This window comes from Protopterus annectens, chromosome 9.part0, assembly GCF_019279795.1.
Source record: "Protopterus annectens isolate FY-2018-M chromosome 9.part0, PAN1.0, whole genome shotgun sequence".
In the NCBI taxonomy this organism is placed as follows: domain Eukaryota; kingdom Metazoa; phylum Chordata; order Ceratodontiformes; family Protopteridae; genus Protopterus; species Protopterus annectens.
In genome coordinates this window covers 681,159,652-681,175,549 of record NC_056743.1, presented here as the reverse complement: position 1 = coordinate 681,175,549, position 15,898 = coordinate 681,159,652, and the positions used below count along the sequence as shown (strand labels likewise).

Genomic DNA, 15,898 nt, shown 5'->3' with positions numbered 1-15,898 from the left:
GGATGAGATAACGGTTAGGGAGGTTATGTAAATAAGCAAGTATTTTGAAGTGAGTGTTGTCAGGCTACACAAAGCTGGTAATAAGTTGCAAAGGGGAAGATAGAGTGGTAGGGTGTGGATATGGTGATGAGGGTAGTTGGCAACAATAAAAACGAGGAAGGCAAAACTGGAAGAAAAGAATGGGATGTTGTTGGAAATAATGGGTTATACGGGAGAAAAATGAGGGAATTGAAGAATAAGTTCTGGATGTTGGAAGAACTATGGTTAGAAGCAGAAATGGACAGACGAGGGGTGGTATGGTGGGAGGGGAGATGCAGGCAAAGTTAACAGTACATAAATTAAAGTACCAGAGAAAGCAAGCCTGAATTTTTGGGTTAAAGAATATGAATGAGGAAGGAGGGACAATTTGAATAACAAGATTAGGGATGCATTTAGGAACTTTTATGCTGAATTGTATGGAGAGGTTAGGGGTAGAGGCTGTGTTTTTGAAGAGTGTGAAGGTCCTATGGCATAGTATGAAGACAGGTGAAGATTGCATAAAAAGATAGAGCTAGGATAGTGGTGAAAGCTATCGGACACATGAATACTGGTGAGGCTGGGGCTACAGATGACTATCCAGATGATTTCTATAAGCTGGTGGGATTGGAGTTTGGCTGACTTTGGTGGAAGTATTTAACAGTGTTTTGGAAGATGGAAGAATGAAAGGATCTATGGAAGAGGCTACTGCAGTGCTGTTACTAAATGATAAAGGGGATCTACAGCTTCCACAAAAAAAGGCCAAGATCTTTCTCGGATACAAATCAAAAATTGCTTGCTAGGGTGTTGAATGCCAAACTGGAGCAGAGTTTGCTTCAAGTTTTAGGCCCTGAACAAACTGATTTTGCAAAACACAGATCCTGTGTATTGGCAAGGTGTAAATGGTTATGTGACTCAGTTGCCTTGTATTTATTATGATCCTATTGGAATAATTCTCATGGACATGTACAATGTATTTGATACAGTCATGTTTTCTTGTTTGTTTCTTTTATTTACAGCTTTGTAGCCAATGGGGGAAGGGGCAGGATGGTAAAGGGAATGGAGTATTTGTACTGGAATCCCAGTATAGTTTAGGATATTAATGAATGGAAGAATTGCATGAAAATGTATATTTAAGCCTGAGGGTTTTTTTCTATGGTGAAGGAAATAAAGGAGAAGTACAGGAAGGGTCTGAAGGAAAGGATAGGGCCATTATTAGGCAAGTGGCCAAAGAAGGTAAGAACACCAACAGAAAGGATCTGGTGGGAGGGGTTTTATATTACCATCAGTATTATATTTGTGTAGACATGAAAATGTTAGCCCATAGGACAGAGGTATGCAAGACCTTCATAAGCTATGTGATTAGAGTGTGCAGAGGGGATGGAGAAGTAGGACTTTTAAGGACGGGCTGTGTGGATGGAAAGGAATGGTGGATAAGTGGATGGAAGAGAATGGTGGGTAAGTGTTGCTAGATTTTGAGAGATATGCTATAGCTTTGAATATTACAGAGCAGATTAGGAATATTGTAGGTGAAACACTGACATCATTAGAATGGAAGAAAGGGCACATAGGAACAGGAAGGGCTGGATAAAGAAGGTGGAGGCGGATAATGTGAAGGAGAAGTTACATGGCAGAAGCAGGCAAAACTGGCATTGAGGTGAAGCAGAATTTATGTAGGGCAATAGATGGGAAACTGAGGCAAGTGTTTGGGAAAGACTTGAGAGTGGTAGCATAGAGGAAAATATGTTGAAGGTCTGTGGTGAGAGACACACAGCACCAACAAGGCTTAGGGATTTCATTACTGCAAAAAAAGGAGTATGATTTGAGGGAAGAGGACTGGTTATTGAATCAGTCTGTGATACATTGCTTTAGGAATATGTTGATAAGAAAAGAATAAAAATGTCACACAGATAACCGACCGGTTAAAAAACACAAAAAGAAAAATTTAGCAAAGCTAGACTTCTAACTGTGTGATACCTTAAACCTCTTGCATCAGTGGCCTCATGGGATATATGCAAATCACCCTTTAAGGATATTGGGTGTTTCAGCTAAATGGCAATTCTGAATGTCCATGACTTTTAGCTTTGCTATATTTTTCTTTTTGTGTTTTTTAACCAGTTGGTTATCTGTGTGACCTTTTTACTCTTTGTTTTAGTTTGTTAGTTGGGATATTTTGTAGACACCCTAATGTTTATGGATATCAGCTGGGTATGACAACCCTGTGTTTCCAAAGGTCAAACATTCCTCTTATGCTGTGCTAATGATCTTACAAGAAGGCAGAAACATGCATGCCTACAACTAGAGGGGTTTGGCTTTAATGGCCTGAAATTGTCCATAAATAGACTTAAAAATGAAGGTAAAAGAAAAACTCATGGACATTTAGAATTGCCATTTAGCTGAAACACCTGATATCCTTAAAGAGTTATTTGCATGTATTCCATAAGGCCTCGGATGCAAGAGGTTTAAGCTATCACAAAGTCTAGCTTTTTAACCAGTTGGTTATCTTTGTGACCTTTTTACTCTTGGTTTTAGTTTGTTAGTTGGGATATTTTGTAGATACCCTAATGTTTATGGATATCACATAGGTATGACAACCCTGTGTTTTCAAAGGTCAAACATTCCTCTTATTCTGTGCTGATGATATTATAAGAAGGCAGAAACATGTTCACAGCTAGAAGGGTTTGGCTTTAATGCATTCAGAATTGCCATTTAGCAGAAACATCTGATAGAGGTTTGACTTTTTACTCTTTGTTTTAGTTTGTTAGTTGGGATATTTTGTAGACACTCTAATGTTTATGGATATCAGCTGGGTATGACAAACCTGTGTTTTCAAAGGTCAAACATTCCTCTTATACTGTGCTGATGATGTTATAGGAAGGCAGAAACATGCATGTCCAGAGCTAGAGGGGTTTGGCTTTAATGGTCTGAAATTGTCCATAAATAGACATAAAAATGAAACTAAAAGAAAAAGTCATGGGCATTCAGAATTGCCATTTAGCTGAAACACCTGATATCCTTAAAGGGTGATTTGCATATATCCCATGAGGCCTCTGATGTAAGAGGTTTAAGGTATCACACAGTTAGAAGTATAGCTTTACTAGATTTTTCTTTTAGATTAATGGATCAAGGAATAGGTTGTGTGGATGGTGTATCTAGATGTGTCTAAGGTTTTTCATACAATGAATCACTGACAGATCACTTAAACAACCTTAAAGTCAAGCCTTACATTACAAGGGGGAATTGGAAGATGGTTGACAACAAAATTATCAGTTGTACTAAAATGGTGTTTAGTTGACTAGCATTTCAACATGCATACCACAGAATTCAGGACTGGGCTCAGTATTGGCATTCTCTGATTTTCCTTTGTCCACTGATTTTTGATTGTGCAAATATACTGAATATTGCAAACTCAGAGCTAAAATGCAAATAGCAAATACCGAATTCATTTAAACACTTACTTAGAACAAATTAACACTTTACTTGAAGAGAAGGGACTGTTGCTTAATACAAACAAATGCAAACTTGTCTCTTTTGGAACAAATATTGATGTGGAATAAAATCCCGGTATATGTGAGGCAGAGCACCTCGCTGGCCTTGTTCAAGAGAAATCTTGACCAATGGATGGGAGATCGCAGATATACCCCAGGGATTACCTCAGTGTCACTGCTCAACAGAGGCACAGCAAAATAATGGGTATAGTTCCCCATACTAAAGGGGTGGCGTAAGCCACAAAACTATGGGCTAGGCTTGTAAATGCCCTCGGGCAGATAGCCTAGTATGAACCTATGAACCTATGAACCTATGTATTAATCAGTCTAGGAAGTAAAATGTTATTTACCTGTGACACATAAGTGACTCAGACATTACCATCAGTAAAGAACAGAACTTTAAGGTCCACATAATGGACTTTATACAAAAGGCAATGAGAAAGGTTTGACTAATAATGAGCCAATTAACATCAAGGAACAAAGCCAAATTGATCACACTATAATACCAGTAATAATATAATTTGATCCTTTCTAGTATGGCTTTGACAGGACTAGGTTTATTGGAAAGTGTACAATGAAGGTTCATTAAAAAGATAAAATGTTACATTTTTGATTATTTTCATAGATTGAAGAAATTGAACATATACCCTGTGACTGATTAATGCCTACACAAAGTGTACACTATTCTGAGTGAACAGACAGCATAAGTATAACTCACACATTATTCCTAATTTCAGTTTTCCTACTGATTTTCTTGCAGCCTTAAATATAGAAAAATATAAACAGAAAACAATACATACATTTCAGGATTGAGGAAGTCTATGACACATATGGTCTAACTGACTGTTTACAGTATAAATCAAACTATGAACTGTAAACATAAGAAAAGAGTACCAGCATTTAAAGTGACCTTAGACAAACTACTCCTACCCTGTAGAACAGACTCTCACATGGAATTAAGAGTGTGGAAACCTTAATTACTTTCAAGAGACATATTGATAAATACATGAAAAGCAGGAAAATATGCTTGAGCTCGAGGAAGCTGCTTTACTTGAACTTTACTTTACTTTAGAGGACCTGATTGAAGTGTATCTAATATATTCGTCCATGTCAGTTGTACAATAGGTAGCACACTCACCTTTGGTTCAGAAGGCTGTGGGTTCTATTCCCACACCAAGTAGATTGATTGCTGATACTGCAGTGGGGGTGCTGCACTCCTGAGTGTGTCTTCCTTCAGATGAGATGTTTAACTGAGGTCCCTATCTAAAAGAGAAGGGGAAGTTCCCATCTTCCTTGTACAAATTTCTCCTAGAAGTAGTAAAACTAACCCAGTCAACAAATAAATATAAAATAAATGTCCGTCTATGTATTAGTTAATATAGCTCAGTCAGTACTTTCCTATACAACAGTGAAATGGCTTCTTGGCTGTTCACTTGAAAGAGTGATCACATGAAATCAAAGACAGTTCCATATACCCTAAAATGCAGCAGTGTCTGTCAGAGCCAACCAGCCGGTACCTTACACTCCCATAGTTACCTTCTTACATATATCATAGCCTGTGGCAACACTGAAGTTACTGCTGACACACAAATAATATTTTACCTTCTCTTTGTAGAAGATTATCACCTTGAAAGGTTCAGGTTATGTCTTAGTTTGTTCATTTCACTTCTATACCACCCTGTACAGATGAAGAATGCGACACACAGTTTGACCAGTTACTGAGTAAAACAAACACTGGTGTGGTGGAGATAACTGAACCTTAGGTTTCAACTGTTTCAGGAGGAGAATATTAGTGAAAAGTGTCAAATGTTATTTGTTTAACACCAGTTACGCACAGCGTTTTACTCAGAGGTTCATAGATTAATGTTAGACCATTGAACCAATGAACCATTTGCAGCCTACCAATGATCCCACCATTTTAACAATACATGCATTAATACCAGACCCCAGCCTAGTTTTATCTCCCCTTTCCTTAAGTGCTATTGAGGCCATACCAGAGGGTGTACTTGTGGTTGTCCATGCAGTCATCCATGTTATGCTTCATGACCTAGTATGCTTAACCTCTAAGGGGGAAGTCTGTTCCATAAAAGTGGTTGTTTCTGTGAAAGATAGCTATTGATGTACTATTTATGCTTCAATGGAAGTTTAGGTTTTTTTGGCAAATTTTGGTAGCCACTGGCCTTTGGTTTCTCCTTTAACATCAGAGAAGAAGATACCAAGGTGGAGTTGTCCGAGGATCAGTTCCTGTGGGACACCACTGGTAACCATGCTGGTAGTTGAGAATGTGTTTGCAACACTAGTAGATTGGGTTCTGTCAGTCATCCAGGTTTCTGTCTTGTAGATAACATAGGAAGTTATATTTAATTGGATTAGGTTATCAATATTGTCTATGTGTGGAATGGCAGTTAAGACTTTGGTCAAATCTAAGTCTTCCATGTGAACCAATTTGCATTAGTGACTTGGTCAAAAAAGTACACCAGGTTCAAGAGGCAGAACCTGCCTTTAACAAACTCAGGTTGGTTTGGGTCAAGGTTTTGAAGACTGCCTATGCAAATGTTTATGAGGTCCATAATGATGCACTCCATTGGGTGGCCACGGTGGTGCAGTGGTTAGCATTGCCACCTTACAGCAAGAGGTCCTCCGGTTCAATCCTCAGCTGGGGTGCCTTCTGTGTGGAGTCTGCATGTCCTCCCTGTGGTCGCGTGGGTTTCCTCCGGGTGCTCCGGTTTCCTCCCACATCCCAAAGACATGCTGCAGGTGGATTGGACACTCTAAGTTGGCCCTAGGTGTGAGTGTGGGCATGTGTGTGCCTTCTGTGGAAGGTTGGGCACTGGGCTGGCAACTCAACACAAACTCCACTGCCAATCATGAGCGGACAAGGAGATTCGCTGTGGCGACCCCTAACCAGGAAAAGCCGAAAGAAGAAGAATGATGCACTCCATTGCCTTACAGATAAGGCCAGTGAAGTTGATAGTTTATAGTTGCCCAGGTCAATTGTGGATCTTATTTTGTGGAAGGGATGACTACAGCAGTTCTTTTCACCTCCAGCATGAATCCAATGGAGAGACTGAGATGGAATAGATGGAATAAGCAGCCAGCCGGGAAGTGCTTAGTGCTTGACAAGGTGACAACCTGGCACGTTGTCAGGTCCCTTGGAGCTAGTGGTTTTAGGCTTGGAGAGAGAAACAGAGCACTTAGGACTTGCTCAAAGATGATTGGGGAGGTGGAGTAGGCATGCAAATATACTGAGAGAAAATTGAAGTAGATAGGTGGAATGTTCTCAGGGGATGAGCATGTGATGTTATTTTGAATCGGTTCAGAGCATTGATTGTTGTTATTTTCTAGGTTCTTGACATAGCTGAAGAAGGTTTTGTGGTTATCCTTAGCATGGGTGGTGATTCACAATCTGAACTTGCTCTTGGAGGATTCTTTGTTGATCGTTTTGATCTCTTCCCTTGCTGATGGCATATTAAGTTTGCTTTACAAGTTAGGAGTTTCTTTCTCCTGTTGTACAATTTGTTGATAATTAAGTTCCACCAAGGCGATTGTCCTTAAATTCAACACTATATCTATGTGTTATGGGCCCAGGACTCAGTACTAACTTGGAGGTGGGCATAGAATTTATCCATGAAAATTGAACTGTGGGAAGTAGAGTCATTTAGATAATGAGGGTATTTGAATCCCACCTGGCCATCAGTTAGCTACAATAGATCTGACTTAGAATAGTGTCCAAAGATGGATGGATTTTGAGGTGACTCAGGTCTCACACCTAGAGTGTTCAATGCACAATTGTCAGTTTTGACCAATGATTTGGTAGCTGTGGGCTCTGAGCATAGGAGGTATATATTTTTGAAAATGAGATTTGATATTTTAGAGCCTGTTATTTGGATTTGGACTAGTTAATCCCAGGAGTTGGCATTAATGAAATCCAGGAATCACTGTGCATACTTGTTTTGGGGGCTGGAGGTCTTCCATTAAATGGAGAGACAGCTGATGTCACCCAAGAGGATAGTGTTAAGTTCTATGGTGAGGGACATCAGTGTGTTAAGATATCAAGAAACACCAGACAGTCTTACTGATGGTCAATAAAGACTGGAAAGCAAGTAGCTTAGCGTATACAAACTTTATTCCACACTTTCATCTCAACAGGACTTCTTCAGAACAAACAATAAAAACCAAGTCAAAGCAACCACAGTAATAAACCTAGTTTAAAATGGTATTAGCCAATAAAAAATCCAAAGCAATTAATCAATTAAAAACACACTTACATTTTTAAAGCAACCTGCACTGGGAAGTAGAACCGTCAGGGAACGACAGAAAATGAGTTAAAACTTCCTAATGGTAAGTTTCCTATATTTAAGAAAACATTTGATGTTAATTGCATCATTTAGACCAGGCTTTTTGTCAGCCCCTAATCTAATCTGCCAAGCAGTTTCTTTTTGTTCCACAATATTCTTATAATCACCACCTCTGGGATCAACAGGCACTCCTTCTAAAATAGAAAATATATTTTTTTTAATATTTTATATACTCTATAGTGTGTTTGTATAAAGCATTATTTAAATCTTGGCTTTTGATACTATGTACATGTTCCCTAGTAATCTCTTTTAAAGTACAAGTGGTTATCCCCACGTAATATGAATTACAGCCACTGCATAACCCGATGTACACTACCCCCCTACTTCCACAAGAAAAATTACCAGGTACTTGTATAGTATGTTCCAGGTGTGGTAGGGAAATGTATGGTCCTTCTAAAATAAACCTACAAAAGTTGCAATGACCACATTTAAACAGGTTTTATCCAGCTATACTCAAACATCCATTTGTTAGTAAACAAGTTATTGGAACTAACAGATCTATTAATAGTACTGTCTGTAATTTGGATATGACAGTGGATTGTAAAGGTATAAGAGAAATTGTTAAAAAAATATGGAAGATTATGGAGGGTAACAGTGACTTACATAATGTCTTGGGCCCTAGACCCAAATTTGTGAATAGAAACACAAATTGTCTTAAAAATGTTCTCGAAAGAAGTAGCAGCAAGGCAAACAAGTGTATTGAGAAGCTCCCCACACCTCCTGAGCTTATATATACTAACTAAGAGATTGCCATACCTTGGAGAAAAGGGAATATTCTGAGAAGTGGCCATCTCATATGAAGTATATCTAAGTTTGCTTTTGCAGTCATTCACTTTCTGTGTTTCAGGGCTCGATCTAGCAGGTCCAGACATTTCATATGGTTACCAAGCCACATTTATATGATTTTGATTGTGGTAGGCTATGTGGGTGATTGCAGAAGACTAACCTTGTCTAAAAAGACATTATGGTAGAAGAAAAATTTTTAGCCAGTATATGGAAGCCATGAGGAGAGAGAGATATAGACCATCCCCAGCAAAGCAACTGGGGGTGTCAACCATCTCATTCCAGGTTGATATATATTGGATCCCCCTAGAATGGCACCAATAAATAACCCAATAAATAAAGTTACTTCTCTTTTGTTTGTATTGTGGCATAATTCGTGATAACAGTAGGATACTGATCAATAGTAGTTCCACTCCATTTTAGGATTCCTATTCAAAAAGTTTTATCATGTCCATCTTTAAATAATCCAAGCAGGTTCAGCTCAAATTATTCACTCCCATATGCACAGTGATCAGATCATATGTGTACCTGGGTGAAGGGACTTGAAGGCTTTAGTGAAGTTACATATCCTGGCACCTGAGAGACAATTAACTGTTACCCTGTCTCTGTCAGCATGGTGAGTGGAGCATCTGTTTGCCTAACTACGGTGTCAACTTTAAGCAGTATATTACCAGACTTAGTAGCATTGGCATAAGGGCTTCTGTATTCTAGTTACATGACCCCAGTTAGTGTGTATATTTGCTATAGTGTTAAAGTGAGCTGTATGTTGGACATAAGCTATTAATTCTGAGTTGTGTGCAAAAGCTAAATTTGAGTGTTTTGGCTAATAACTATGCTTCAGGGTCTTAGGAAGCTTAGGTAAAGATTTTCTAACAGCGTCAGCATAAGATAGCATAGAGTTTGTATTCTATGGATGTTTCACAGGTGTGGGGGAGGGTAAGACAGTGTTGAACTCACTGCTTGCAGCTGGCTGAGAGGACGACACCTCCACTTGAGTATGTGCACCTGCCTCATAAAGAGTCTTTTGGGTTTAATGGGAGTTCATTATCAGTGAGCATGATGCAGTGCATGCACTGTCTCAGGATTCCAAGTACTATAAGACTAATAATACATGAGGGGTCTGTGTGTCGATCCTCCATGAATGACTAGTGCTGCTACATTTAAAGTAAGTCTGGCTCTAAAGAAGGATGAGGGAAATATTACAGCTGAGGAAGTTTGTTGGACTAGTTATATGTTCAGAGTAAGACCACGCTGCTTAGCGCAACTGGTACGTAGGCTATGCAGATCAGCATATCTAAGATGATGCTTGCACAACTCAGTACAAGCAGTTTAGGCAAAGCAAAAATGGATACATAACTATTATTATAAGAAGGTACCCTTCCTATAGTACAAGAAGAGGGAATTATACATGCATATAGTAAAGTAATGTCCTTCGGCTTTTCCCGGTTAGGGGTCACCACCGCAGATCACCGGTCCGCAGATTGATTGGCATTGGATTTTTACAGTGCCGAGTTGCCAGCCCGACACCCAGCCTTTATGGAAGACACATCCACATGCACACTCACCTACCTACGTGTCTTTAAAGCTCACTCATTCACAGGGACACACTATGAAATACTACTACTGTGTTCCGGAGATCAGTGCAGCAAAACACAGAAAATACAACAGACGAAAACACAATAAATATAACAGAGGAAAACAAAATAACCAATGAAACTAGGTGTAATCTGAAGCCCAGATGTTGTAAACCACTTGGAACATGTAGCAATCAATCTAGCTCTCACTTGTATGACTTACAACTAATTCTCAGATGCCCTCCACCCCGACCAAGCAGACACACTTAAGGCAAAGATTTAAATAGAGCAAAACAGTATACAACAAAACAGAACAGCTTGGAAAGGCTAATATGCAACCAGCAATATCAGGCAAAGTAGTATTAGCTGAAAATGACTAAAATGGTATAAAAAATAATACAGGTAATGCAAAGACAGTTAACACTTCCAACTGTATAAAACAGAAAGCAGCTAAAATAGCTACACAACTTAAGTGCAGACAAAGAAAATGTGTCTTCCTAGTTTATTTGTCTTTCTTTTCAGAAACAGCAGCTAGTTAAACAGTGAGGTTATTTTGCTGAGCTCTTTGCAGTCTTTTTTGGAAGATAGCTAATAACGAATTAAGTAAGAAAACACGTGCGGCAGTAGTCACATGTTTTTCCATGATCAGATATCTGGTCAGAAAGCTACTGCAAGAGTTGCATTTCTGTGATATTGAATCACTAAGAATGGAAAGACTGCACCTCTTGTTGAGTCCACTAGTAACATAATACCACTCTCCTGCCAGATGGTAAGGCTGCTATCACTACCCATCAGGTTACTATGTTACCTGCGGAGCTGCACTGCATACTTTTTCATGATGCACGTAATGTATTAACCCTGTTGTGCTAACTTAACATGCAGAATCTTAACTAAAAACACTGTAAACTGTAAATAAATTGCTAAACTAATGATTATCATTAACACTTATCTGATATAATAGAGTTGTGCTGACTCATTCTGTGATGATATAATTCAGAGTACATGGTACCAAAAAGTAATTAAAGTAAGACCTACTGGTGATGAAATGCAATTTTACTGGATCTTTTTATACTGGATGCCTACTGTGAAAGGTCTCTGGCCATATTGCTCCAGGCTAGTGAACAAACCGCAATAAATGATAAAACAAGTCATGCATAATCAAATGATACTATATGAGGCGATTCTAGCCTCTTTAGCTCAAGCAAGCCAGTTTACCATGACATTAATTCTAGTTGACGAAAGGTTGGTTTGTGATAATGCATTTGTATCACCTCCCTCACTCTATCTCCAGGTGGATCTGCTGTAAAAGAGACTGCCAAGCAGATACCATTTGTTACCTAGGGTAGTTAATGAGCTATTAACTTATTTAGAAGAATTCAAAAGGGCTTTCACCCAGTATAACAGACATGGACAGATTCTGCTATGTTCCCATCCTTCCATCATCGTCTTATGTTATGTTTGTTTATCATGGTCTCCTAGACTGCACATTGTAGTAAGTTGTGTTCGCTGACAACCATTACATATACCTGCTTTGGGCCACCAGTAGGTTTTCCTCTTAAAGTAATGCTGGTTGCTTCTGCCTTCCTAGAATGAAAGCATAGCTGGTCTCTACTTATGCTGAAAGTTTAAACCACTCATGCAAAAATCTCAGCAGTAGCAAACTGGCATGGCATACTGAGACATATTTTATGGAAAAAAAAGCATTGACTCCTATTAATTTTTTTCTAAATGTTGCACAAACCTACCTTGATAACAAATTGAGGGTAGCCTAGTATTACTGCAGTGGACGTTGTACCATAAGCCATGCTTAGTTCCATCGTTCTGCAAGATGGTGCATCTGCTGATGTTTACACTTTTAGGAAAACTACAATCCCAGTTCTGGAAAAAGAATGTGCCATCTATCCACTGCCATTGATGTGTCGTATCATTCAGATATAGTCCAATCCACGCCTCAGTATAGTCATAATTTGCAAGCACACTTGTAACATGGCTGTTTTGTATTTCATTTACTATGGTTACAAGGTTAGCTCCTTGAGCCAAACACCAGCTTTGAGCGGCATACCACATTTGGGGTTCTGTCACAAAATACATCTGATCTTCTGGAAGTAAAAGAAAATAGTTAACATCTGGCTTGCAATGCACTCACTTTTACTCATGCAAAATACCCATATGTATACTATTCAAAGGAAGTTCAGAGGGACTTGAGGAACACACCCATGCTGGGAAGACTCTGGTACTATACAAATTACTTGTTATCTCAGTAATATGGGCTTGAGATTGGTTCAAAAGCATTCTGGATTATTCATGAAGAGGTGATAACATATTGATTGATGATTACCTTCCACAGAGGATGAGCAGTGCAGATCCACTGTAGATGATAGACAGTTCAAAAAAAAAAACAAAATTCACAGGATCCATTCTTGCTGAAAGATGCTTAACCTAAAAATCCCCTCCAGCTGCCTCCATGTATGGAGAGATCCCTCTTCTCTATCACTAATTATAACTTTCCCCAGTGTCACAGGACCTCAGTGATACTTCAAATGGTGGATCATTTTTGGTGACATGGAAAGTCTACAGTTCAGATTAGGTGAATTATGTTTAGCTGGGCCACTCACCAGTTACTCATCATGTTCTTAGCAGTGCAAGTTGTAGGTTTGTCATCATGCAGGAGCTACAGCCTATTCTGGGATCAGATCACTAGTGCGTCCTTCTTTCTCACAATCTCAGCAAATGTACTTCCACATCCACTAGCCTGGCCATGAAGAAGCCTAGTACATAGCAGTCAATATTTGATTGTGGCCAGAATAAATCATTTGGTTATCAGCATGAAAATATGTTGATGGAAGATGCGTCACCTATTCTTTGCAGTTTTCCTGAGCATTGCAGCTAACAAATGGTGAGCATATCCCTCACCCCTGCTCTTCTGAGCTCTAGTGTCGGACTGTCCAAACCAGTGCAGTCTACAGCATTGGTACCATATCTATAAAACAGTGCCTCCTTACATCTGCCTGAAATAGCTCTTGACCAGCTGCCACCCTCGCCCATTTCTTCCTCTTGTATCCTCCTCCCCCATATAATAGGATTGTATTGCATTGTTACTATGTTAGCTCATTTACATACAGAGTTACACCCCTACCCTCCAGAGAGAGTGACTGACTCTAATGACCTGGGCCAGTGCTATTAATGGAACAAAAAGAGTACATAGTCAATACAGGCATAAAACCAATATATTTTTAATATATTTGACACATTCTTTCAAGGCTAAATCAAATTACTAAATATAATGCGTTCAGTACTTTTTGCTGTTGTGATTAACCACACTCTTCAGCACTTTACATACAATTCAAAGCACAATGATCACTTCAGAGGTGCTGACACCTTGGTTTGCTTATAGTGTACAATAGACAGTCTCCCATTCTTTGTATGGCTACCACAACTAGACCGGTAAGTCAAGATGCACTCACATTTCAGCACTTTACAATGTGAGTATAATCTCTAGAGATGATTTCCATTACTGCGCATCTCAGCATCCAGTTAACCTTCACTGAAGTGTTTTTGCATTAAATCACATGATTCAGATTAGTGCTAATTTTAAACTCTGTTTTATTTTCTTTCTTTGTCCTTCTTGCAGTTGCCCATCTGAATGTTTCTGTTTTTTCTTTTTCCCTGTTAAAGTGAAGGCCTTGTAGCTTTTTGTATAAAATCACAATTATGATGTTTACCCATACTTCATGCAGCATGAAGATTGTTTGGGTAAACAGCTTTGTCCTCTGCAATAATCCTGCTTTCATAAACAAAATCTCCAATCTCAGATTACTATCAGAAATTCAAATTTTAAACAAGGCTGACTTTAACAGTAAAAAAACAAAACAAAAGAACTCCGAAGTGAACAAATGCACGGGAATCGTTAGCAAGCAGTAAACAGAAACTAATACCAACTTCTAGTAGCTGATATAAACTCCATACAAGGGTCTCAATTTTAGCTATAAATCATATTGCTAAAATCGAGACTCTTGTGGGGAGTTTTTGTTGGATTCCATAAGATGGTATTAGCTTCTATTTACTACTTGCTGACGACTCCTATGCACTTGCTCACTTCGGTATTCTTTTGGCTTTTAGTGTCTTGACTGCATGATACAACTCTTCCTTTGACTCTAAGAATTAACTGTGAGGCATCCAAAATAATGTCAGCTTTTTTCTAAAGAGATCCCCTTCCCATTTGTGCTATCATCTACTTCTGTTCAGTTATTGAATCGTTTTTTTTTTACCATTTCAAAAATCTGGAACCTGTTCCATAACTTTGAATTTTCCCATCAGTACATTTAAGAATACAGTGTCAAAAAACTGTTGAAGCCAAAATATATTAAATTCAGGGCTTCCTTTATCCACCTCAGTGGTGGCCCTGTCAAGCAGTTATATCAAGCTAAACTTGCAACACCTCTGCAGTGTGAAGCTTTGTCGATGCCCATCTTCAGGAAAGGGGGCTTCCATGTCTTGGAGTCACATAGAGGCACAGACTTGTACAGTTTAGTAGTCAATTTTACTGATGAGAGCCCAAAACACAAACAATATTTTAATAATATAAGTCAATTCATCATTAGTGATTGCCATCCGTTTTCATACCAAAGCACTGTTACCAATCTCTGTTTGGCTACAGCAGCCTTATAACACCAACTCAATATTATGTGATATCAAATGTCATGAAGATAAAAAGTGCACCAGAAAAATGATGCCTTGGTTATGTGACAGACTAGCAGTACAACCTGGAATATTTTACAAACATATGAGTAAAATGTAGAAAACAGACAGTCCTCAGGGAACAAAAGGTGCTGGTGGACAAAAACACAATGTAGAAAAGAAAACAACAGCACCCAAACACGGCTAAAACCAATAAAATTCGTAGCAGTTTTACTGAAGAGGTAAGCGCTTTCACACATTCACTGTGCTTCATCAGACCAAATGTAACAAAACAACTCAACAGTTAAATAAAGAGCATCATCAATTAACCATTCAAAACATCCAATAGAAAACAAGCACTGAGACATACATTAAAACAACAGGATGTCATTTAAAGAGCCCCCTAGCTTTTAGGATAGGTTTAATGGAAGTTCTGCCACTGATGCCTGGAAACTTATCCGCCTGCATAGTAATGATCCAAGAAAGTTCACAGATTTCTGTGTAGTTCCTAGAGTCACCCCCACGCTTGTCTTGAGTCAAAGTTTCAACAACCCTAAAACCAAAAATATGGTCACTGCCATATGCCATATAATGTTTGGCCAAAGCATTACGCTCATCAAAATTATGTACACAATACAAGTGCTCCCTCATTCTCTCCATAAGGGATCTATTTGTCTTGTCTGTATACACTGCATTTGGCCAAATAAATGAGATTTCTACTGTGGCAGTCAGCATTCACTTTAAAATGATACTCATGATGTGTGGTCAGGTAAACAAAAGTCACTAATGGATCAATATATGAGCAAAAATTACATCTCGAACAACGTCTCATGCTAAAAGCTGATATAGGCTTTGCACTTCCTGCTGGTGTATACTTCTTATAACACAGTTGCCTCTTTAATGACTTCTTATTTTTAAAAGTGAATCTTGGATGTTCACCTACAACATTCCAGATCTGGTCATCAAGCTGTAAAATGGACCAATTATTTTTCACAACCTCTGT

The 15,898-nt window shown here is 38.7% G+C and overlaps 1 protein-coding gene across 1 annotated transcript in view; it reads right to left on the bottom strand.

Annotated features, from left to right (window-relative positions):
• LOC122810565 (C-type mannose receptor 2-like) overlaps nt 1–15,898 on the bottom strand; it is a 111,144-nt gene that overhangs the window by 26,171 nt on the left and 69,075 nt on the right. Inside the window, exon 3 of the mRNA XM_044082145.1 lies at nt 11,964–12,317. Coding sequence (XP_043938080.1) covers nt 11,964–12,317 — 354 coding nt within the window. The remainder of the gene's footprint in view (nt 1–11,963; nt 12,318–15,898) is intronic.